Source organism: Podarcis bocagei, assembly GCF_964188305.1.
Source record: "Podarcis bocagei genome assembly, chromosome: 2".
Taxonomy (NCBI): domain Eukaryota; kingdom Metazoa; phylum Chordata; class Lepidosauria; order Squamata; family Lacertidae; genus Podarcis; species Podarcis bocagei.
The window spans coordinates 70,198,560-70,224,362 of NC_138126.1; the positions used below are offsets into that span (position 1 = coordinate 70,198,560).

General features: G+C 43.9%; 1 protein-coding gene and 1 long non-coding RNA gene across 4 annotated transcripts in view; one reads left to right on the forward strand and one right to left on the reverse strand.

Moving 5' to 3' along the window:
• Window positions 1-25,706, forward strand: part of FLT4 (fms related receptor tyrosine kinase 4) — a 95,036-nt gene extending 69,330 nt beyond the window's left edge. For 2 of the 3 annotated variants that reach the window (XM_081180729.1, XM_081180731.1), the window contains exons 19-30: window positions 1,480-1,593; window positions 2,747-2,835; window positions 10,366-10,522; window positions 12,098-12,192; window positions 13,719-13,841; window positions 14,655-14,766; window positions 15,555-15,654; window positions 15,986-16,091; window positions 16,813-16,952; window positions 17,868-17,988; window positions 18,867-18,952; window positions 23,498-25,706. In XM_081180729.1, the coding sequence (XP_081036855.1) occupies window positions 1,480-1,593; window positions 2,747-2,835; window positions 10,366-10,522; window positions 12,098-12,192; window positions 13,719-13,841; window positions 14,655-14,766; window positions 15,555-15,654; window positions 15,986-16,091; window positions 16,813-16,952; window positions 17,868-17,988; window positions 18,867-18,952; window positions 23,498-23,717 (1,463 nt within the window). In that variant the 3' untranslated portion in view covers window positions 23,718-25,706. The remainder of the gene's footprint in view (window positions 1-1,479; window positions 1,594-2,746; window positions 2,836-10,365; window positions 10,523-12,097; window positions 12,193-13,718; window positions 13,842-14,654; window positions 14,767-15,554; window positions 15,655-15,985; window positions 16,092-16,812; window positions 16,953-17,867; window positions 17,989-18,866; window positions 18,953-23,497) is intronic. The other variant, XM_081180730.1, reaches the window with a different exon arrangement.
• Window positions 23-16,806, reverse strand: LOC308579831. The gene is made up of 3 exons (XR_014004595.1): window positions 16,552-16,806; window positions 1,090-1,164; window positions 23-566 (listed from the first exon to the last, which is right to left on the reverse strand). It is a non-coding gene; the product is annotated as an uncharacterized lncRNA (long non-coding RNA).
• Window positions 25,707-25,803: the final 97 nt, after the last annotated feature.

Below are 25,803 nucleotides of genomic sequence, written 5' to 3' on the forward strand. Positions count from 1 at the left end.
AGGGAGTAAGGGGAAGGTGGCCTTCTTCAAACAGAGCTGACCTACAGAGGCTCTAAAAGTCAGATCAACATCAGATCCAATAAAATGAGGGCAGAGAGGATTCTCCATAACCCGTTAATATAGATGACCCAAGTGATAACTTACTATAGCATGCATGGAACCAGTTGGTGAGCCAGCTGTTTATATTGGTAAAAACCATTTTGTTATTGGATTATCAGATGGGTACTCAATACCATGGTAAGTTACCACTAGGTAAACTGTCATCTCTGTTCTCCGAGGGAGCCAATGAGTCTCAGAACAAAATGTTACAGTGCCCAAAGATTGATTACAGGAGAGAAAAAGTTCAGCTGAGATAATGTAGATGATAACAAGGAGGAAACAGATGTAAGTGACATACTTTAATGGAACAACAATAGAATAGTTATCTCAGTAGACAAGAATAGCGTTGCTCAGATTCTCCAGGTAGGAACCTTCATATAGCAGCTGTTCAGGGAAACCACTTGGTATACCTTGCGCTGTCAGAATTAACCACAGTGCTGCAGTCAGGCATTAAGCTGTGGTTCCATCTGTTACAATCAGAACCAAAAAGAATCCAAATCCCTTGAAATTAGAGCTTTCCATAAATGTTTGTAGTCATAATTTCAAATGGCCAAGAGCAATTCAGGTAGGGATTTCTGCAAAGGCCACCCAATGTTCCTGTTCCATCTCCAGGGCTTGTGGACATCCACACTTGGCTTAGGGGACATGGGGGTGGGAAGTCTGGCTGCATGAGTAGAACTTAGCACTACACTGAATTCTATCCCATATTTATAATTATTTTTCTTAAGCTTTCTTAAGTTTCACTTATATAATAGCAGAGCATGACACATTTTAATGTACTGGCACTGCTGTACAGGCCCAGTGAATGTATGATGGTGGCTGCATTGTATGGCATTCTTAAAGTTCAAGCCTATACGTCTTTTCTTAGAAGCAAGTCCCATTGAGTTTAGTGTGAGTACATTTACTCCCAATGTACTGAGCTGAAAGAGGCAGATGTTTGAATAACAAAGCCTCTGCTGCACTGGTGTCAACAAACAAAAAAGAACTTACTGTCAAGAGAAGTTGTCCATGCTATGTAGTTGCAAAGACTACGCTTTCCTCTCCTCTCTCTTAGAAGATGGGATGCTGAATGAAGAAATTAATATTTTGTTTTGGATGAATCATATCAAGCTTTGCAAAGTAACATTTGCAAACAATTTCTTAAAGCAAGCTATATCTATCTATCTATCTATCTATCTATCTATCTATCTATCTATCATCTATATCTATCTATCTATCTATCTATCATCTATCATCTATCTATCATCTATCTATCTATCATCTATCACCTATCTATCTATTTATCATCTATATATCTCAGGAATGGTTTTGGGTGACAGATATGTGCTATCTAGAATGCTAGAAGTGGCAATTAAGGGATAATTTTAACATTGTTTTCAGAGGGAGCTACTGCAAGTGAACACAAAGCGCTTATGTCAGAGCTGAAGATCCTCATCCATATTGGAAACCATCTGAATGTGGTTAACCTGCTGGGTGCCTGCACCAAACCTAACGGTAAATATTGCAGCCAAAGCCGGGGAGGAGGGGATTAACAGTGTGAATGTGGTTAGAAAGACATGGCATCAGCTTGGGATAGAAATAGCCACAACTCTATTGGCACAGGCATTGGGCATGGATCCTGAATCAGCTAACCCAGCTGCCGACTGATATCGCCATCAGAGTCGTACAAGGTGAGAGGATAGCCTCCACTGATGCAAATCTAACAAGGAAATCCCACCAGGATGCCATTCAGGATGTTCTGTGGTCCAGGTTTTTGGACAGAACCCTACCCCCTTTACCAGATTGTCTTGAGTTTAGCCTGATATTTGGGGGGTGGAAAGCCTGCCCAGCCCAAGCTTTTGTCTAAGGAGCCAACCCAATGCCTTTTTTCACAAAAGTGACAATTGCTATGAGGAAGGCAAAAAAACCCAAACTGGCCCGATACATCTACAGGAAAATTCCTTCCTGCTCATGAATACGACGACTGAGAAATTCAACAGCAGGGTCCTGTACATGCGCTGCCCTTTTCCCATTGGGCAAAACCACAAAATACAGAGAGGGTGGGTGGGATATCCGTTCCGGACTGTGCTGCTGGAGAGCAATGCAGTCGACTTTTATGCCTCGCTGACATTAGCTAGATGTGTGGGGTGATGACCTCCCACCCTTGGTCTTCCTAGTGCTTCCCCAGGCCTCAACTGCTGCCACTGTCTTGATCACCTTGCATGTAAAATAAAAATGGTACGAGAGCCATCCCACATTGTCCCTGTACAGCAGGATAGGGAACCTCAGGCACAGAGGTCAAATATGGCCCTTCAGGGCTCTCTGTCTGTCCCTTGAGACACTCTTGACGCCACATTGCCCCTGCTCTGCCTCCTCCTTGAATGCTTTTACCAGGCTATAATGTATATTTGAATTCTGATCATGCTTCTTGCTCACCCTGATGGGGCGTGTGTCAATAAATTAACATTTGTTGCTCCACCCACTTTTGCTCCTGGCCCCACCCACCACTCCCTGTGGCCTTCATAAGCTTGTCTAGAGCGAAACGCAGCTAGAAGCACAGGGTATATACCATGTGGATAGTATGGTTTGAAAGATAAAGCAATCCAAATTTCTTACGCATAAGCCTGCCTGAAAGAAACACACTTTCTTCTTGACTTCTCTACTGCAGGTCCCCTCATGGTTATTGTTGAATTCTGTAAATATGGAAACCTCTCCAATTATCTGCGGACCAAACGGGAAGGATTCAGTCCTTATAGGGTATGTGACTGACATTATCTTGGCAATAATTATAACTCTGTTTTCATAGGATAGGCTGAACATCATCATCATCATATCACTGAAGAAAAATCACTTGCTTAAGCATCTTTCAGTCCCTCTGAACACTATGGCTTGGTGTGTAAATAAAAAGGCTGAGGTGCCAGCTAGATGTGATGTTTGGACATAGTTCTGATGTACAACTGTAAAGTGGCAGAAACAATCTAGAGTAGAGGAGGAGGAGCTGGAAAACTGCTGCTGCTTCCCCTGCCCTTACCCACAGGTTTTGCCTCCTTTACTGTGTCCCCCAATCCATGCATAATTTTTATTGGTTTACAGAAATCAAAGCACAAAATAAGCTGTATCAATAATCATATCATTCACCAAAAAAAGGATAAAAGACTTCCTTCAGTCATTCCACGAACCGTCCAAAATAACAGTAAACAATATGTCCGCGTTTCCATGTTTGTAATGCCTTAAGTTATTCTCATTCTTCCATTTTCTTTTGGCATTACCCTCTACCTCTTACAGAGCACCTCTGAAACCAACAAGTGTTATCTGTTCATCGATTAGGCTTTCCAGATATTTCGTAAAACTTTCCCAATTTTTAACAAAGCTCTGATCTTTTGTGTATCTAATTTTACCTGTCATCCTGTCCATCTCCACATAGTCTAATAGTTTGGATCTCCATTCCTCCATTGTCGGTACACTCTCTTGTTTCCAATTTTTAGCTATTAGGACCCTTGCTGCCGTTGATGCATATTGGAACAGTTTGTAGTCTTTCTTCTTTATCTCCCTTCCTACCAAACCTAGCAGAAACGCCTCTGGTCTTTTGGCAAAGGTGTATCTCAGCATTTTCTTCAATTCATTATATATACTCTCCCAAAACTCCATGACCTTTCGGCATTCCCACCACATATGGTAGAAGGTCCCCTCCCTTTCCTTGCATTTCCAACACTTGTTACAGGATCCGTACATTTTAGCTAGTTTAACTGGAGTCAAGTACCAGCGGTAAAACATTTTCATTAAGTTCTCTTTGAGTGACACACAAGCTGTAAATTTAAGATGTTGTTTCCAGAGTTTTTCCCACTCGTCTAAATAGATGTTGCGACCAAAATCTCTGGCCCAGTGTGTCATTACCGCCTTGACCTCCTCGTCAGCTAAGTTCCAGTCCAGTAAGTATTTGTACAATTTCGATAATATTTTTGTGTTATTCCCCAAAATCTCAGTTTGAAATCTGGATTTTTTATCGGCGTAGCCTTTATCTTTGATGTCTTTCCTAAACATATCGTTTATCTGGTGGTGGTGTAGCCAGTCATATACTAGAGATTTAATCTGCTCGTACGGCCTTATTTTCCACTTTCCTTCCTCCTTCATTAACAGTTGTTCATAGGTTGCCCAGTTGGCTCCCATATTAATCTTTTTAATAGCCATAGCCTCTAATGGAGATAACCATTGGGGTGTTCTGGGTTCAAGCATGTCTTTATACCTTTCCCAAACCTCCAACAGTGGGCCCCTAAATATATGATTTCCAAATCCTTTGTGGCCCTTCTTCCGCCCATACCACAGGTAGGCGTGCCACCCATATCGGTTATCGTGGCCCTCTAGGTCTAACACTTCCCTGTCTTCTAGTTTTATCCATGTCTTCACCCAACATAAACAAGATGCCTCGTAGTATATTTTCAGATCCGGTAGGGCGAAGCCTCCCCTTTCTTTAGTATCCGTCAGAATTTTGAACTTTACTCTCGGCTTCTTCCCCTGCCAGATGAATCTAGAAATCTCTCTATGCCAAGCTTTGAATAACTTTGTACCTTTGATGACAGGGATATTTTGAAAAAGGAATAAAATTCTTGGTAGTACCGACATTTTAATTGTGGCTATTCTGCCCCAGAATGACAGTCTAAGCCGACCCCACGTTGCTATGTCCTTCTTAACTCCTTTCCATACCATTTCGTAATTGTTTTTAAATAAGTCAATATTTTTTGACGTTACCCATATCCCTAAGTATTTCACCTTCTTTGTTACATCTATTTCTATTTCTCTTTGTAATTTCTCAATTTCATCTGCCTGCATATTTTTAACTAATATTTTTGTCTTCCTTTTATTTAGTTTAAAGCCTGCCACTTCCCCGAACTGGTCGAATTCTCTGAGTACCTCTTTCATTGAATCTAATGGATCTTCCATTGTTACGACCAGGTCGTCTGCAAAAGCTTTAGTTTTGTGTTCATGTTGGCCGACCCTGATACCTTTAATTCCTTTGTTATCTCTGATGGAGTTCAGTAAAACCTCTAATATCATTATGAATAACAGTGGGGACAGTGGGCATCCCTGTCTTGTTCCTTTAGTTACTGTTAATTCTTCCGTCTCTACATTATTTATTATCAGTCTTGCTCTTTGTTCCGTGTATATTGCTTTTATCCCATTGAAGAATTCAGTATCTACTTCCATATGGTCCAATTGCTTCAACAGGAATTCCCAGTTTACGTTATCAAACGCTTTCTCAGCGTCTACAAATAGCAGTAAACCTTGTTTGTCACACCTTTCTGTTAGGTATTCTATAATGTTTATGATGTTTCTTAAGTTGTCTTTCATTTGCCTTCCCGGCAAAAAACCGGCCTGGTCTCTATGGATACTTTTTGCCAAAATAACTTTAAGTCTTCTAGCTAAGACTCCCGCAAAAATCTTATAATCTATGTTTAGTAAGGAAATCGGCCTGTAATTTTTAATTTGCTCTGAGTCTGTATCTTGCTTTGGAATTAAAGTGATCAATGCCTCCTTCCACGTCTCCGGTATTTCTCTTTCCTTTAAAATGTTGTTCATTACTTCTTGTAGTGGATTCAGCAGGACCGATTCCATCTCTTTATAGTATCTACTAGTAAACCCATCTGGGCCTGGGGCTTTCCCATTTTTTAAATCTGTTATTATTGCTTTTATTTCCTCCGCCTCGATTGGGGCGTTTAATTTCTCTTTGTCTACTGCGGTAATCTTATTAATGTTCTTGGCTTTAAGATATCTCTCTATTTCCTTCGTCTGATTCCTTTCTATATTTCTAAAAAGACTTTTATAAAAGTCCATAAAGGCTCTCCTTATTTCTTTAGGTTTGTTTATCTCTACTCCTTCCACCACTATCTTGTTTATTGTATTTTGTTCCTTTCTTTTTTTCAGCTGCCAGGCTAATAACTTCCCTGTTTTGTTAGCGTGTTCGAAGTTCCTCTGTCGCAATCTTTTAATTTTCCATTCTATCTCTCTATTTATCAACATTGTATATTGGGATTGTAAGACTTTAATGTTCTCTTTTATTTTCTTATTTTTTGGGTTTTTAATCAATTTCTGCTCGTTCTCTGCTAATTGTTGTATAATTTCTTTTTTCCCTTTTCCCCTTTTTTTATTCTTAATTGCACTCTGTTGAATGAAAAAACCCCGCATTACCGCCTTTCCTGCATCCCATACCACCTTTGACTTTGTATTATTGCCTAAGTTATCTTCGAAATATTCTTTTAGTCTGTTTTGGGCCTTTTCTACTACCTCTTGGTCATCCAGCAGATAATCCTTCAGTTTCCATCTGATTAATCTGCTTTCTTGCCCTTTCAATACCATTTTTATTGGGTTATGGTCCGAGATTGTTCTGGCCTGGATCTCCACCCGTGCAGATCTTGGGACTAGCTCTTTCGAAATCCATATCTGGTCTAATCTTGATGATGAATCGTTAGGTTCTGAGTGGAAGGTATATTGCTTTTCTAGGGGGTATTTGAACCTCCAAATGTCTAATAGGTTGCAGTTTTGGGCCAGGGAGAAAAAAGCTCTGGGTAATTTCCCTTCTTTACTCTTTGTATCCCTCAATCTGTCCAGTTCTAACGACACCACGCCGTTCATATCTCCTAGTAGTATAATTTTCTGATCGGCGTAGTCAGATAGCCTTTCTTCCAACTTCCCATAGAATTCTGACTTATTTACATTGGGCGCATATATTCCAACTATTATTATCTTTTCTCCCTGCCAAATTATTTGTACTGCTGATATCCTTCCTTCTTCATCTTTGAATAAATGTTTCGCTTCAATTTTTTTATTTATATAGATAACCACTCCCCTCTTTTTACTCTGGTCTGAGGATATAAATTCATTCCCCAATCTTTGATTGATCAGAGTTCTTTTATGTTTCCTCGCTATGTGTGTCTCTTGGAGACAGATGACATCCAAACCTTCCTTCTTCAAAATATGCTCGATTCGATTCCTTTTTCCTTTATCATTCATCCCATTAACATTCCAACTAAGCACCTTTAGCGCCATTACAGTTTAATTATAGGGAAGGAAAAAAAAATAAAAAGAAAAACAGCTATTAATTCCTTTTATGCTTCCTCTTCAGTCCCTCCTCCCTCCTCCCCCTCCTCCCCCGAGCCCCCCGCCCCCCCCAAATCCCCCCCCAATCCCGACCCCCCCCTACCCTCCTCTCTTTGCGGTTTTAGCTCCTTGTATTTCCTTAAAAATTTATCTGTTTCTCCTGGATTTGTCAATTTTTGTCTCTTACTCCTATATGTAAAGGAGACGCCTTCCGGAAACTCCCATTTAAACTCAATATTATTCCTTTTGAGTGTCTGTACCAATTCTTTATAGGAGTCTCTACGCTTTAAAAGCCTGACAGGAATATCTTTGAAAATTATTATGTTGTTTCCTCCAATATTAAATCTTTTCTCTCTATTCTTGTGTAGAATCTTATTTTTGATTTCCTTATCTTTGAATATAATTAGGCAGTCTCCTACAAATTTTTTATTTTTTGGGTTCTTGGCTTTTAACCTGAAGGCAGATTGTATTGCCTTTTCTGCCTCTTCTGATGGTATCTCCAGCCAGAGGGCTAGTTCTGTTGATAGTTTTTCTTTTATATTTTCTCCCTGAGCTTCAGGTATACCTCTCATCCTAAGATTAGCCTCCCTCTGTCTTAGTTCGTTCATTGCAATCCAATCTTTCAAGTCTTCTTGACTTTTATTCAGATCCGATATCTCAGTTTTGATTCTTTCTTCCTCGCGTCTTACTTCTTTCAATTCTGCTTTTGTCTTTTTCAGACCTTCCTCTACTGCCTGTGTCCTCCTAAATACCTCTTTCATTTGGCTTTTCAGTTCATTAACTGTTTCGTCTAGCTTTTTGTCCACTTCCCCAATTCTGTGTTCTACTTGTTCTAATTTTCGCTCAACACTTTTCTCGCTCTCTTTTATCTCCGCAAACATTCTTAGTATCTCTGCTCTAAAGTCCCCTTCTTGCTTTGACCCCTTCCTATCCACTGGCGTTCCCCCTTCGGGTCTTTTCCCAGTATTTGACATTCTTAAATTAAGAAGGTAACCAGAACTTAAAACACAATATGGTTACAGCACTCCAGAGTAGTTACCAGTTCGCCTGTTTGGCCCCGGCCCTCAGTTTTTAACAGTCTTTATATTACACAGAAATCGGCTTGATAAACAGTCATTTGAGAGTCTTTAGGTTGCGTGGAGGTTGGCTTATTTCTTTCGCCTCGTTGCGTCCTTGGGGGAATCCGAAAGAGTCTTAGAGTCTTAAGGTTCAAAAAAGTTGGAGGATCTTGTATACGCTATATAGAGTGTAATTTCAGTCAACACATTCGACACAATGAGTTCTTAAAATTTCCAGGAATTAGTTTTGCAATTTATGAATAAGGGATTTCTCCGTCAAAGATCCCCAGTCCGTTCTGTTTGCAAAAAACCATAGGTAGGAGAAGTGAGAGAAAGGGGGGGAGGGAGGGGAGAGGGGGAAGGGAGACCCGGGGGGGCGGGTGCAAGACTGCAGGGGTGGTGGAGAGCACAGGAGGGAAGATAAGGTCAAAGAGAAAAGTTCAGTCGCAGTAAACGCTCTGACCGCTAGGTGGCTCTCTCACTCTCTGCTAGTTTTGGAGGTAGGCACACCTCATAAATAAACTGAGTAATCCGACAGCACAGAGTAAAGGATTATTCCTAAATCATACCCCGTCGTTGAGCAATCGCCAGGAGTTGGGAGACACAAACACACCCAACTCTACACTGTTGTATCAGGAGACGGATGGAAACACATCCACAGAGTTTTTTAGATCAGGTACGTCTTTGTCGCTGGTTTGCGGCTATGTGCGTTTTCCTCTCGCTAATGGTGCCGCTGGCACTTCACTTCCGCTTTCCCACTGGGCTTTACGCAATGGGGGTGGCGTTCCAGCGTCCCTTTTAATTTTTACAACTGGTTTTGCGTTAATAACTTCATCTTCTGTTCCCTGTTAGAACACCTCTTTTTTGGAGAGGGTCCGCTGTTTTTATATAAAGGTCTTTCTTTCAGGGAAACAAAATACACACTAGTGGCGGCTCAATACGCTTGTCTCCGCTCTGCAGTTTCTCTGCGTTTCCGCCGATTCCTGGTAACGGCTGAACCCTGTAGCTTTGGTTTTTCTCTCCCCGGGATTTTAGTTTTAAAAGTTTTGAGTTGTTTAGCCTTTGCTTTAAGCCCGTTCCCGGGTTCCTTGCTCTTGGAAGCGGAGCGCTAATCTCCGGCGAGGACTGGGCTGTCCGCTGTTTGGGGGGGAGGAAATGGCTGCCTAGGACCGGTTGTTCAATGCTCAACGCCGCTGTTCTCCTCACCTTGCAAGGCTGCCTGACAGCGGTGCGAGCCGGTCTCAGCTGGCTCCCTGTACCTCCGGACACCCTCCGGACGTGTTTCTGGGGTGCTCTCGCCCTCTAGCACCCCCTTTTCCCCCCGTTTGTCGGACTGGGTTCACGCTCCTGGCCGAATCCCTTCTCGCACCGGAGACGCGCGCCACCGGAAGTCCTTACTGTGTCCCCCAATCATGTTTTTCCTCGCTAGGCCCACATTCAGTCTAGGGGCCTGCGCTGGAGAAAGGAGATGAAGCGGGTTGTGGTTTTAAGAGCGACCGGGCAAACCAGGATCCAGCATCCTCCTTCACCTGCTCTGCTCTTTCTGCTTCACACTTTCCCCTGCCAGGAGGCCCATAGGCAGCATACCTCCAAATGTCAGTTGCAGGAGAGCAACAGTCGTAGAAGGATGCTGCTCACATGCCCTGTTTTTGCAGCCTTCCCAGGGGCATCTGGTAGGCTGCTGGAATAGATGGACATTTGTTCAGGGCTCTCCTGATGTTCACCATAATACTTTACAGCTCAGTAACAAATGAGCCTTCTGACACCTGGGTCTGCTTCTCCGCTTCTAGTCAGTCGCTCCTAAGTGGAGGGTAGAGCTTCTGGGCTGCTTAACCTGAGCTGAGATTAAATCACTGCAGCATAAGCATGAAGACTTTTCCACACTTCCACTTGTGCCATGCCTAAAAAGTACAGATTCAAGCAGTTTTCCCCTGGTCCCGCTCCTTTCCAAAGGAAAAACCAGTGTTTAGCGATAGATCGGAACAAATGGCAATCTGAGGGAAACCCAAATCGCTGTTTGCTCAGATTGAGCACTAAAAAGCAGTTTTCCCTAGGGGAAAGCAGCGGGACAAGGGGAGGTGTGGATAAGCCCACAGTCTGCCTCATGGTAATCCTTGTGATGGGGTGTGCTTCCTAGGAAAAATCTCCCCGACTACGCGTCCAAGTTCGTTCTATCGTGGAAGCTGTCAGAGCAGACAGAAGGAGTCGGTCTGGTACCACTGACAGTGCAATTCTTAATAGACTTCTGATGAACAAGAGCCAGGCAGCACCGCCGCCACCACTCATACAAGAAGGTAAAGAACTCACTGAATCTTCATGGGCGGAGGGGAGCAAGGAATTTAGGGAACTTGAAAGAAAGTGTGCAGGATTTCTTTAAGCGCACACGAGGGTTGGGCCAGTGGCAGAGTGGATAATGTTCCCTTTTAGAGACCTGGAAGCAGATGAAAAGGGAGGGAGCCAGACTTTATGGGTATTCATCACAGCTCACATGCAAGGTGGGAAGAACTTGAGGAACCCAAAAGAATGCACTGAAGAGGAAGCTGGGGGCATTGGTCCTTAGCGACCCTAGTCTGTGTAACAAGTGCAAAGGAGTACAGCCTTCACAGCAGCCTACACTGAGTTTATTGAGAGGTGCAAAGGGTAAGATTCCACTCTGTTCCTTGACCATAAAAATCTAGGTTAGAGAGTATGGAACAAAGTCATAGAGGGCCCTGGAGCTTCCCTTGGAGGCCTTATGCTCCCTTCACCAGGCAGTCAAATGACCATATATCATGTGCAACTTAAATATGTGCCTTGTATAGAAATTTTGAGGGCATTAAAAACATTGAATACTAACAATATTTGTAAAAATTAAAGAGGTTTATACAGCTTTACAACTGCACAAACATAAATAGTAATTGTTCTAAGTACTGCATGAGGACAGCAACAAATTCAATCACAGTCATACAAAATGCATGTGCTTAATGTTGATTAGTAAATATAGATCCAATTCTCAGACCTTTCCTGTTTCTCTGTTAGTCTCCCAAAGATTTTGTAGGAGCAAAGGAATCCCTTCTAAAGAGAATGATTCCTAGGCTTTCCTAGTACAGTAAACCACTGTTCTTACCCCATGAATATATATAACTTTCCACAATAATCTACAAGAACTACCTAAAGACTATTAGCCCCTAATCAAATGGCAAGTTTATAAATCTACAAAGGTCAGCAATCTGCAATGTCTTAATCAGGCAGTACCTCAGCCAAGTAAAATGATTTTCCTGGAGGCAGGCAGTTTTCCTATCTGTCTGGCACTGAAATACAGTTTTCTTCATCAGGAAGATGTTGTTGTTGTTTAGTCGTTTAGTCATGTCCGACTCTTCGTGACCCCATGGACCAGAGCACGCCAGGCACTCCTGTCTTCCACTGCCTCCCGCAGTTTGGTCAGGAAGATACTAAGCCCTGTCTTTATTCTCAGCTATAGGCCTCACATCTGCTTGAAGTGTCTCTCATAATGAATATCTCTGTAGGTTTCAGTACCACCTTTCCATTTATGCGAAGACAATGTCCCTAGTGCAGAGTCCTCATCAATTGTATAAAGTCAGGCTGTGCTTTCAGCAACACAAATGGTTAATGATAATCATTTTTAATATTAGGCATACAGCTACACAGGCTTAAGTTCTGTTAAGCTTATACTTAACCATGTATAGCTTTGTCTTTGATTGCCATCACTGTTCCCAGTTATCTGTCCCTACTTAGCCAGCAAGTCTAAGATTTCTCTAGGACACTGAAGAAAATCACTTTAGGCAAAAGCTGGCTGACCTGGAGATAGTTGTCTTTTTGACTGCCACAAACCTTCAGAATGTAACTTCCTTTCTTGCACATTTGTACAGTGGATGATTTGTGGCAGAGCCCTCTGACAATGGAAGATCTGATCTGCTACAGTTTCCAGGTGGCACGTGGTATGGAGTTTTTAGCTTCCAGAAAGGTAAGCACTCCACATTCCTATCCCGACTCCCCCCCCCCCCCAGCCCCGCATTATTATTATTTTGTCTACTATCTTAACAGAGGGGATATAATAAGAGATTTATAAAACAATGTGTGGTGTGAAGAAAATGGGCAGAAAGAAGCATTTCTTCTTCTCTTGTACTAGAACTTTGAGTCATCCAGTGAAGTGGACTGACAGTAGATTCAGGATAAAAAAATTCCTTCCAGTAGCACCTTAAAGACCAACTAAGTTAGTTCTTGGTATGAGCTTTCGTGTGCATGCACACTTCTTCAGATACACTGAAACAGAAGTTGCCAGATCCTTCTATATAGTGAGAAGGTGGGGAGGGGTGTTACTCAGAAGGGTGGTGGAGGGTACTACTCAGAAGGGTAGATTCAGGATAAGTAAAAGACGGTACCACTTCACAAACTGCATAATTTGTGCTGCCACAAGGTGTGCTGATGGCCATGTACACACTTTATACACATTCAAGAAGGAGCAATCTAACCATGTTTTTAAAGCCATGGTGGATGATATTTAGTACATCCAATTTGAGAGACAGTACCCTGTATGCTAAGAGACGCGGGTGGCGCTGTGGGTTAAACCACAGAGCCTAGGGCTTGCCAATCAGAAGGTCAGCGGTTTGAATCCCCATGATGGGGTGAGCTCCCATTGTTTGGTCCCAGCTCCTGCCCACCTAGCAATTCAAAAGCACATCAAAGTGCAAGTAGATAAATAGGTACCACTCCGGTGGGAAGGTAAACGGCATTTCCGTGCGCTGTTCTGGTTCGCCAGAAGCAGCTTAGTCATGCTGGCCACATGACCCAGAAGCTGTACGCCGGCTCCCTTGGCCAATAAAGCGAGATGAGTGCCACAACCCCAGAGTCAGTCACGACTGGACCTAATGGTCAGTGGCCCTTTACCTTTACCTTTACCTTTACCTTTACCCTGTATGCTAATTGTGATCTTGTTCTCTGAGTGTGTAGTAAAAACTGCACCATCCACAAACAAGGGGGAGGTAGTGGCATGCTTGGACAGTCACAAGGTTTGCAGAAGTACAAAAAAATCATTTGAAAAAATCCATAAAGGGAGGGGGTGGATCCCAAAACAGTCCAATGAAGACTGAGCATGGTCAGTGGAGACAACAGGATGCAGACAAATTGTTGGGGTAGAGGAAAAGAAAATGAAGGGGGTGGAATGGAGTATCCTGGATAAGGGCATGGCTGACTGGAAAATTGATCCATGCTGCCATTGTGTGATTGTATTCCAATAGAGGGCTGTTGCTTTCAAGCCCTGCCTGCTCACATTGGGTGGCTTGTAAGCACTCCCCAAAGGAGCTATTACTTGTCCTGAACACAGGGATTACTAGAATATCTTCATAGGATCAATGATCTGCTATTGACTTACTTTGAGAGAAAAGGCCTGAATGAAACTTCTATACTTGTTCATAGTTTCTGATACCCCATCATTTCCACACTGGAATCTATATTTCTGACGATGTCTCCCCTTTTCTCCTTTTCCTTTAGTGCATCCATAGAGACTTGGCAGCGCGCAACATCTTGCTATCAGAAAACAATGTGGTGAAGATCTGTGACTTTGGTCTGGCTCGGGACATCTATAAGGATCCTGACTATGTCAGGAAGGGCAGCGTGAGTTGTGGGTCATGGATATGGGGAACTGGAATCGGCTTTAAAAGTTTATAGTCAGTCAGTGCCTTCAGTATATGTTTGCTTATGAGCAGTTCTCACTGAAATACAGAGAGGATGTTTATCGTCTGTTCTTATAGTTGATACGAAGAGGAATGGAGTAGAGAAATAAAATGGTTAAGAGGCTTTGTCTAATGCACTTCCTTGGCACAAAATATGCATTTTGTTCCGTGTAAGAGACAGACAGTATAGAGGGTAGCACTTAGCCTTGCCATCTGTAGTGTAGGGCTACTTGATTTCACCTGTCATCTGCAATAAACATCATGCTTCCCTCACCTGAAAGATGTTCATATGTTTTCTATTTAGCTGTGCATCCTCAACTGAATTAAAGCCTAGGTCCCTATAACTGCATTAGCTCACAATTATTTATTGCTACACTTTGTATACAGTATTTTGAAACGTGTGCAAAACATCAGCTTTCTATCTGTTGTGGAAGTATTCATAACCTCATTAAGTTAGTGAGTGAATGAAGCCCAAGCAACTAAGGATTGCAACTCCCATGATTCCTGACTATTGGCCTGGGGCTGATGGCCAGCAACATCTGGATGGCCACAGATTAACCACCTCTGATCTAGGTAGATAATATCAGACTACATCTTCCTAATCTGCACCTAAATAGATATTCACTTAATTTGGTGCCTGTCTGCATGAGCCACTATAGGATGTTCAGAGATTTTTCTGTGGGTTTTCTTATTTAGTTGCTATTAACCTTTTTCTGATCTGTAATAGCCATTCACATTTAATTCTCTTCCATAGGCTCGTCTCCCACTAAAGTGGATGGCCCCAGAAAGCATCTTTGACAAAGTCTACACCACCCAGAGTGATGTCTGGTCATTTGGAGTCCTCCTATGGGAGATCTTCTCACTAGGTGAGCACTGATGAATAGTTGAACTCTCCCCTGGGCCACCCATACTTTTACAAGCATGTGACTTTGAAGGTAGGTTGTTGGAAGGGCCCCCTAAGTCTCCTTATTTTACCTACCTTACCACTCCAGTTGCATCTATTCTGCTAATTGTTTTGGGTTGTCGTGCTTGTGCAAGGACTTCCACCTAAGCAATAGGACTCTTTCTCTCCGCATGAACCCCAGCCTACCCAGATCTGTTCTGGGGGGTTCCTCTAACCATCCAGAGGAAATTGGGAGGGAGCTTGGGGGGAGGTGGAGAGAGGTAAAAGAGAGGAAGTCCCATTGAGCAGGTAGATGCAACACTTTGCTACATGTAACCTGCAGCATAATTGCTTCATGCATTACAAAGCCTACTTTTGGATCTTAGCACCCCGAATGCATATCCCAGAAACCTCCTGTCTTAAATTTATCAACTAGGTTTCAATTCTATAGAATTTCTTTACAGAAAGTTAGCCTTTCCTTTTTGTGCATAGATAAAGGCCTAAACCAATATTGACTAGTTCTTGAGCAACATTTTGATTCCAGTACTTGTAGCTTTGGCCCTGTCTAAGTAGGCTACTTCAGATTCCTTAAAGTGAGTGTAAAATAACAGGTGAGACAGAGGAGCACTCACACAATATAAGAAAAATAGGGATATCTCTGTGAGTTCTCTCACAGTGTAAAAGTACAGATGGGGCATTTTTGCAGATGCAAGTTCTCTTTCACCTTTCCTTCATGCCCCTGCCTGACAAACTGTGGCTTATCTTCTTCAGGTGCCTCCCCATACCCTGGAGTCCAGATCAATGAAGAATTTTGCCAGAGACTGAAAGATGGCACCAGGATGAGAGCTCCAGAATATGCCACTGCAGAAATGTGAGTCAGAGCACTTGAAAACATGGCCAGCAGCAAAAAATAATAATACTGTGGTCAACAAAATATAGATCCATAGAGGTTCCCAAGATCTGAAGCCTATTTTCTTCCTCTGCTTTGGCTAGTGTGCTGAAGGCTCAACATGATATAGCCATTTAAACTGTTTCATTTGCTTCTGTAGTAACACTGCTGGTGCTCAAGTCCAGCATTTACCTTAAGGAGAGGCTTTCCCTCTGCAGCAGTTTCCAAATTCTAGCTTTGTATTTGATTGACAGTTATAGGATGAAGAGATTGATCAGCTTTATGCAAAGGCTTGTTCTGTTTTTCTCTGCAGTTACCGTATAATGCTAAGCTGTTGGTATGGTGATCCCAAGGAAAGACCAACATTCTCGGACTTGGTGGAGATCCTGGGGAACCTTCTTCAGGAGAATGTCCAGCATGTAAGTTCTCATTTGTAATCATAGCTCAGAAACCAGCTGCAAAAGCCAGCTATGTGCAAGGAGTTATTTCTTTGGTGAGCTGCTGAGTAAACATTTAGATACAGTGGAGATGGGGAGCCTTTTTGTCTGGCAGCCCAACTTTGACAGTTGAATGTGATTAAGTTTAGAAGACTAGCATCAAATCTCTTTCCTTCTCTCTCTCTCTCTCTCTCTCTCTCTCTCTCTCTCTCTCTTCAGAGAGGTTTTCCAACACAGATGCTGCCCTCTTTTACCTTAGTGCCTTTCTAATAGTCCTTGGAGGAAAGCTTAAAACAGATATTGTTTCAGAAATATACATCCTTACTTATCTTGTACCCCTTGCCTGTCTTGTATCCCAGGACATTTGGTACAATTGGACTGTGGAGTTGATGTCACCAGCAAATAGTTAAATGGGTTGGATGACAGAAGTGGGTGTCCTTACCTTTTATTTGCAAGTCAGGAGATTGGGAGATGAAAGCATTGTATAAAACAGTTTGATCTATTTGCTTTCCTTATGAAATTCATCTACCCATTATTCCTCAGAAGTATGTGTCTGCACAGCCATTAACGATTATCCTCTTTTTTCCTGGAGGAGAAAATGGGAGCAGGGGGAGAACTACCGTTTATTCACTCTCGTTGTTGCTGCTTCTGGCAAATTCTTCAATTTTCCTGGCACATAACTACTTATTTAAATTCCCATTAGGAAGGGAAGGATTATATCCCACTTAATGACTCTCAGAGTTCTGAAGATGATGGCTTCTCCCAGGTAGCTTCCTCCATCCAGCAGAATTCTGATGAAGAGGAATTTGACTTGAGGATGCACTGTCACAATATAGCAGCAAGGTAAGTCCCTGCTGAATCCTGAAAGAGTCAAGCTGAGAGATGGCCAAACTTAGAACAAAGGCTTTTAGAAAGGCAGTATTATCTCACATCAAACATTTTTATATCATTAGGCTACGAACAATATTTTCAGCCATAACTACTTCTCATGGATGTTACGCATTTGACTTGGACCCCTGCCCTCCCCAAAATACAGTTTATCTGTTGCTTGATAATAAAACAGCAAGATTTGCTCTATACATGTCCAGATAATATACATGTGGGACAATAAATATTTTTTGCTAGACTGGAAAAGGTGGGTACCCCAAGCACTAAAAAATGGAAGGCCATTGATGCACAATATTTGTCTTCATCTTGGAGATGCAAAGTGACAGTAGCTATGGGGGTGGCATAGGAAGAGAGACATGTCATTTCCACCCAAAGCATCAACATCCCCATTGACAGCTGGTGAATCCTGCTTCATGTTGCTACATTTAAATCACTGCTGTACTTACCAAGGTTATTCTAAGGGATAAACCAGGCATTCTATGCAATCTATGTGTAGCAGTGGAAGAATGGCAGGGGAGGGGGATTCTTAAAATTTCCCTGCCATCCATATTCCTGTTCAAAACCAGCCCTCAACCAGCTTTTCATCCTTGAGGACTGGGAAAAGTGGCTTCTCCCAGGCTACTTTTCCTTTCCTGAAGCTACATAAATCTGTGTGCAATGTCTACTTAGGCCTTAAACATACTTCCTGAGGAGCAAGGGGAAAGGGTAATAACACATTCAGACTATGCTAGTTTTTTTCTGCAGAATTTTATGTTTTAACTGACCCAGTATTGCTGACCAGAAGAGCACAAAGTGAAGATTTCCTTATTTAATGTGTATGTTCCACCAGTATCTTTTCTGATTCACCCTTTACTTTATGTCCTTTCCCAGATATTATAACTGTGTGTCTTTCCCTGGCTGTTTAACTGGTGGGAATCAGATAAGGTGTCCATCCAGAATAAAGACTTTTGAAGAATTTCCTATGACACAAACCATGTATAAAGCACATCCGGTGAGTGGAGCAAAGTGGTAGTGAGACAGAAGGAAAAATTGAAAAATAAACAGTTCAATGTATATTTGTCCATTACTGCAGTCTAAAGACAAGTTAAACTGTGTTTTCTGCCACACTTCAAGATTCACACAAATTGCTAACAGCATGATTTATAGTTGGCATGAAAGCTAGATGTGTATTGAGGAAACTCTTCTAAAAATAGAATATAGGGACTACCCATCCTCATTATATTTAGGCAACTACATCCCAGATAAAGGTATTTGCTGTATTAATGGTGGTGGTGGGGTGTGTTAATTCAAATATGCTATTATTTTTGTGATTGGACAACATTTGGTTTGGTAAGTCTATTTCTGATGAAGAAGCACACACACTGCTTTCAGAAAACCAAAGAATTTAAATTTTACCTTCTGAAAATGTCAGGTAATGCAACATAACAAGAACAAAACAACAACAACTAATAATAACTAATAATAATAAATACTAATATATAAGTACAAGTACTTGGCAATCATTTTTAATTATTTCTATGCAATTTTACACACATTTTACTTACCAAGCAAAACTTAATTATATTAATTTAACCAAAAGATCTTTTGAATTCCGAAGTTGTGTTACAATTTTTTAGCACCCCTCATTTTTGAAAGTTGAAAAATTCAATATGCTCTATAACATGCTTATAAAAATTTGTACAGGCTTCTAAGTTTTACAGGCATATTTACTCTTCTTGCTCATCATCTGCAGCTGTTCCCTGCCCTACATTTGCTTTTCAGTCTCCATCCATCAGAGGAAAGGTTCATGGTGAAAAAAATTCAGAATGCTTGCTCAACAAGGCTGGCACTTCTAACACTTTTTATTTATTTTTTTCTGCTCCCTTGCAGGACAATCAGACAGACAGTGGGATGGTTTTGGCATCTGAGGAGTTTGAGAGGATAGAAAATAGACACAGAAAAGAAAGTGCATTCAGGTACCGTATTTTTCGCTCCATTGGACGCACCGGACCATAGGACGCACAGGACCATAGGAGGGGGAGAACAGGGAAAAAATTTTTTTTCTTGTTCTCCCCCTCTAAAACTAGGTGCGTCCAAGGTACATTCACCAGAGCTTGTGGGGCTGGCGGTGGAGCGAAGCGCTGCTTTCCCCCACCGCCAGCCTCAAAGATCCCTGAAGCCTTTGGAGAGCAGCGCCCCGCTGCCCTGCAGAGGTTTGCGCGCAGCCGTCCCCAAGCTAGAGCAGCGAGATGGAGCCCTCCGTCTCACTGTTCTGGCTTGGGAACAGCCTTGCTAGCTTCTGCAGGACAGCGGGGTGAAGGCACCACGCTGCCCTACAGAGGTTTGCGCGCAGCCGTCCCCAAGCTAGAGCAGCGAGATGGAGCCCTCCGTCTCACTGTTCTGGCTTGGGAACAGCCTTGCTAGCTTCTGCAGGACAGCGGGGTGAAGGCACCATGCTGCCCTACAGAGGTTTGCGCACAGCTGTCCCCAAGCTAGAGCTCCGTCTCGCTGTTCTGGCTTGGGAACAGCCTTGCTAGCTTCTGCAGGACAGCGCGGTGCCCCACTGCCCTACAGAGGTTTGCGTGCAGCCATCCCCCAGCTAGAGCAGCTAGACAGAGCCCTCCGCCTCGCTGTTCTGTCTTGGGAACAGCCTTGCTAGCTTCTGCAGGACAGCGGGGTGAAGGCACCACGCTGCCCTACAGAGGTTTGCGCGCAGCCGTCCCCAAGCTAGAGCAGCGAGACAGAGCCCTCCGTCTCGCTGTTCTGGCTTGGGAACAGCCTTGCTAGCTTCTGCAGGAAAGCGAGGTGAAGGCACCCCGCTGCCCTGGAGAGGTTTGCGCGCAGCCATCCCCCAGCTAGAGCAGCGAGACAGAGCCCTCCGCCTCGCTGTTCTGTCTTGGGAACAGCCTTGCTAGCTTCTACAGGACAGCGGGGTGAAGGCACCACGCTGCCCTACAGAGGTTTGCGCGCAGCCGTCCCCAAGCTAGAGCAGCGAGACAGAGCCCTCCGTCTCGCTGTTCTGGCTTGGGAACAGCCTTGCTAGCTTCTGCAGGAAAGCGAGGTGAAGGCACCCCGCTGCCCTGGAGAGGTTTGCGCGCAGCCATCCCCCAGCTAGAGCAGCGAGACAGAGCCCTCCGCCTCGCTGTTCTGTCTTGGGAACAGCCTTGCTAGCTTCTACAGGACAGCGGGGTGAAGGCACCACGCTGCCCTACAGAGGTTTGCGCGCAGCCGTTCCCAAGCTAGAGCAGCGAGACAGAGCCCTCCGTCTCGCTGTTCTGGCTTGGGAACAGCCTTGCTAGCTTCTGCAGGACAGCGGGGTGAAGGCACCACGCTGCCCTACAGAGGTTTGCGCGCAGCCATCCCCCAGCTAGAGCAGCGAGACAGAGACCTCCGTCTCGCTGTTCTGGCTTGGGAACAGCCTTGCTAGCTTCTGCAGGAAAGCGAGGTGAAGGCACCCCGCTGCCCTGGAGAGGTTTGCGCGCAGCCGTCCCCAAGCTAGAGCAGCGAGATGGAGCCCTCCGTCTCGCTGTTCTGTCTTGGGAACAGCCTTGCTAGCTTCTGCAGGACAGCGAGGTGAAGGCACCCCGCTGCCCTACAGAGGTTTGCGCGCAGCAATCCCCAAGCTAGAGCAGTGAGACGGAGCCCTCCGTCTCGCTGTTCTGGCTTGGGAGCAGCCTTGCTAGCTTCTGCAGGACAGCGGGGTGAAGGCACCCCGCTGCCCTGCAGAGGCTGTGCGGGCAGCCGTCCCCAAGCTAGAGCAGTGAGACGGAGCCCTCCGTCTCGCTGTTCTGGCTTGGGAACAGCCTTGCTAGCTTCTGCAGGAAAGCGAGGTGAAGGCACCACGCTGCCCTGGAGAGGTTTGCGCGCAGCCATCCCCCAGCTAGAGCAGCGAGACAGAGCCCTCCGCCTCGCTGTTCTGTCTTGGGAACAGCCTTGCTAGCTTCTGCAGGACAGCGGGGTGAAGGCACCACGCTGCCCTACAGAGGTTTGCGCGCAGCCGTTCCCAAGCTAGAGCAGCGAGACAGAGCCCTCCGTCTCGCTGTTCTGGCTTGGGAACAGCCTTGCTAGCTTCTGCAGGACAGCGGGGTGAAGGCACCACGCTGCCCTACAGAGGTTTGCGCGCAGCCGTTCCCAAGCTAGAGCAGCGAGACAGAGCCCTCCGTCTCACTGTTCTGGCTTGGGAACAGCCTTGCTAGCTTCTGCAGGACAGCGGGGTGAAGGCACCACGCTGCCCTACAGAGGTTTGCGCGCAGCCGTCCCCAAGCTAGAGCAGCGAGACAGAGACCTCCGTCTCGCTGTTCTGTCTTGGGAACAGCCTTGCTAGCTTCTGCAGGAAAGCGAGGTGAAGGCACCCCGCTGCCCTGGAGAGGTTTGCGCGCAGCCGTCCCCAAGCTAGAGCAGCGAGATGGAGCCCTCCGTCTCGCTGTTCTGTCTTGGGAACAGTCTTGCTAGCTTCTGCAGGACAGCGAGGTGAAGGCACCCCGCTGCCCTACAGAGGTTTGCGCGCAGCAATCCCCAAGCTAGAGCAGTGAGACGGAGCCCTCCGTCTCGCTGTTCTGGCTTGGGAACAGCCTTGCTAGCTTCTGCAGGACAGCGGGGTGAAGGCACCCCGCTGCCCTGCAGAGGCTGTGCGGGCAGCCGTCCCCAAGCTAGAGCAGCGAGACGGAGCGCTCCGCAGTGCTCCGTCTTCCTGTTCTGGCTTTGGGCTTAGCGGCGCAGCCTGCATTCGCTCTATAGGACGCACACACATTTCCCCTTAATTTTTGGAGGGGAAAATGTGCGTCCTATAGAACGAAAAATACGGTACTTGGTTATTTAGTTCTCCTCGCTATATCTCACAGCCCTCAGTAACATACAATACCCAGCAGTGTCCTCTGCAGCAAACCTCACTGCAGCCTCCTGTAAATGTGCTGGGAGCACAGAAATGCAAGCGCATCCATTCTCCTGTAACCTGCTGCTGGCGGCAGCATTCCTGATGGCATTTGTAACAAAAAGGGTTGATTGAGCTTAATGGCTTTTGAGTGGAGTCAGTTGACTCTGTGCAAGGAAATAAAGAGAGGAAGCATATTACACGGGCATGAAATACAGCAAGAAATCAAGGAGCTTTCCAGACAATCAAGCAGCAAAGGTACAGTTCTTTCAAGGAAACACTTTTCTTGTGGAAATGTCACATATTCCCAATGCTCAAACTGCAATTTAATGCCATTGGGAAAATGTGATTCTTTCCCCAGCTAGTGTGAAATGTTTCTGTAGTTGTTATGCATTCGACAGAAGATATGACATCAAATGACAACTCAAACCATCAAGGCACTATTTTATGGCTACTTTTAGAACATACAGAACAAAACTAGGCTAGGTTCCATTGATTTCAGGAAGAGAATTAATCTGCTTCTCCCACTGAAATAATTGAGACTTAGTCTGCTGCCAGATGGGGAGCTCCTAAGCTACAAGGGGAAGTCCAATTGACTTTCCATACTATCAGGAGTATTGCATTTGTTCTATGTATACATCCTGTTATGTTTCATTAACCATAAGATTGACTGAAATAAACAAAAAATAGGGACAAACATGATGTTCACTGTAAAAATTATAATTAATATGTGCTGAGTTGCAATAGGTTCACTTTTCTGATATGTCACTGCCCATGTCAATACTCTACCCTTTTTAAAAAGATGTAAGACATCTGTACCTGTGGAAATAGAACCACTACTGAGAAAAGTCAGACTTTCTGAAGTCTGACAAAGGAGGGAAGAATCACAGGGAAAATACAAGATTTATTAAAGCTCAAAGCATAACTCAGCTGATATTCAAAACCATTGGTGATACTTAACTGGCTTATATAGTTCCTGGTTTCGTTCAAATCCTCCCATAGAAATGGTGGATAAGAACAATGAAATCCTTGGTGGTGAGCATGAGGTACATCGCTGTTAGGTTTAAAAGCAATAAGAAAATCAGTATACATAGATACATGTTATTTGGTTGTTTTTTTAAATGAAACTTCCTGCTTTGAAGAAGTGATATTACAGTGCAATCCTATAAACTCTATGGGGCTTACTCTCTAGTAAGTCTGTTTAGGGATAATCTGCCAGTAGCTGAATCCAGTTTTCCTATATGAAATCAAGTTCCTTACAGCGGTAAGGTTTACAAAAAAACTACATTCTTGCATCTCATTTCTGGTGCACCACCTTCACTTTTTTATTGGAAAGATGCTCTCTGCATTTGTTTGTTTGTTTGTTTGTTTGTTTGTTTGTTTGTTTGTTTGTTTGTTTGTTTGTTTCTGAATTTTATATACTGCCCTATACCCGGAGGTCTGAGGGTGGTTCACATAAGTCTTCTATCATGTAACTTCACACATCTTGTAGAATTACCAACCTGCTAAATGGCTAGCTGTGCTTGCCCTGAGCTTTCTGATGCTAAGAAGCTTTTTTTTTCCCCTGGACAGTCAATTAGAATACTATCTCTTACTCAGAAGAACTGACTTCCTGTCTCTTGCTCTTTCTTTCTCCCCCCACCCCCAACAGCAGTAAAGGATCCAGTCGAAATGCAGAATCAATAGTGGATCAATCAGACCTGAGGGGTAGGTGTCGGCCATCGTACCAGTCCCAGCTCAGAGGCCAGACTTTTTACAACAGTGAATATGGGGAACTGTCAGAACAGTCGGAGGAAGGCAGCTGCACTCCACCCACTGAGGGAGCCAGTCCCTCCCTCCTCCATGCTTCATTCTTTTCAGACCAGTATTGAAGGGAAGAACAGATTGTGGAGACACTCTGCTGAGAGACTACACTTCGCCCCTTATGCAGCACTACATTTGTTCAGTGGAGCCCACTTTCCCTTCATCCTTGAGGAATCCACAGTAGGGAACCCCTGTGGAACAGATGGCGAACTCCTTGGATGTGAAGATAGATGCCAAGCATTTTGATGCGGGATATAGTCCTTGCATTTGGCACTAGCACACTTCCTTGATCTGATTCTGTATTTGCCCCCCACCGCCCTGCCACCCTCAATTAGATATTGGATGCAGTTCCCTGGGTGAAACAGGACTGTTCTGCCACCAGATGGATGTGTGTAGAGAGCTGCAGCCTCCGCTCAGTATTCAGCCTCCATTCAAATACTTTGCCGTAATAAGCTTCATTTCAGGTCAGATAAAAATAGATGTGTCTTAGCTGAGTTTCTTCCTGATATGCAGCCTTGTTTGCTTCTGCTCTTGTTTCAACTCAGCTATCATGGGAGGGGGAAGAAGCAAATGAATGAATTTGGGCAATGGAGGAGCAGCAGTATTTCCAGACTTGGAGAGTCCTGCTTCGCTAGATATAGACATTCCCTATAGACACATCAGTACAGAACTATATATTACATACTTAATTCTTGTATGGTGTTACATATTTCACTTATGTTAGACACTAAGCCTATTATAGATTTTATTCCATCACCATTCCCATGTCTGTGGTGGCATTATTGGCTGCTCTAGTACAAGCGGACCACTTTATCTCTGCACAGTGGGGGATTTGGTGTTAACTAGTTCAAGGTGGAAATTAATTTCCTTCACTCTCTACTGACATATACAGACTTAGAACCCATTTATGTGTTCAGTCATCTCCCACCCCACCCCTGAATCCCTGGTCAGCTATAAAATGTTCTTTATTGGCAGCCATCATTTTCAAAAATTTAGTGTCCCTTATCATCCCACGGCAAAGTATGGAACTTTCTCTTTGTGGAACTGAATGCAACCTTATAATAATAGAGAATCTAATGAAACCCTTAACTGGTTTTTTTAGCTCTGTCCCTCTACTTATTCTTCTCTACCTCCCAATTCCTACATCCATACTTCCTCTTCCCAAGATATCATATGTTAGAATAAATAGTACAAAGTAAATTTCTGCAAATGTATCAATTTGCATTATTTATAATGGGAGGAATACAATGCAGGTCATTTTGTTAGTGCAAGCTGTTCTGCTTGCCTAACTAAGCAATCTACCCTTTCCTCTTGCTGTCCACTGTTTCAGGGGTTCTCCTGACACCTCATCCCTGAGCCAATGGGGGAGGATATGGGGCACTGAAGGGAAGAAAGCCCCATTGCGCTAGCAGAAGTCCCTGTGTAGGCTTCCACTGGTGGAACTGGTTAGCTGAGCCCAGCCCTGAGTCTGGAATTTGAGGATATTACTAAACATATACACACATTTGCATTCTTCCCTGACACAGTCCTTAGCATAGTTTTCCATCTTCTAATTGTAAACCATTGCATCAATGAGGTTTTGTTTTTTACATAAATGAGGAATAAGTATAGAGTCAATCTGAACTTGTTTGTGTAGTTGTTCCCTTGCATAGCCGACGAGACTTTCCCTCCCAGCTCTAATTCTGAAGGACGCTGCCATAGGAAAATGTCTGTGAAAGCCTTATGAAATGGCTTTTGACCAGCTTGTGAACTTCACTTTGTAATTCTGTACAGTGTCAGAGGCTCCCACTCTCAATTGTGTCTCCATGTGAAAGAATTTCTGCTTGCAGGCCAGGCTTCTGTTTATAGAACTGATAGTTTTGGTTTAGCTTATTTTATTTTTTTCATATTGGGCATATGTTCCCCCCCTCCAGATTATATATATTCCTCCATAAGAGGGCTTTATGCATTTACACATTTGTAATTATCATTGTTCATGCCTTTTCTACATTCATTTGTATCTTTATGAGTGCACTCAATGTCTTGTCCCTTTTTTATTACATTTCTTATCTACGTAAGTATACAGTTGTGGTTTAGTTATTATCAGGTGTGGAAGGGATGAAAGTTCTCTTGCCTCTGTGTGTGTATTACATATTCTGTAGAAAGGGGGAGGGG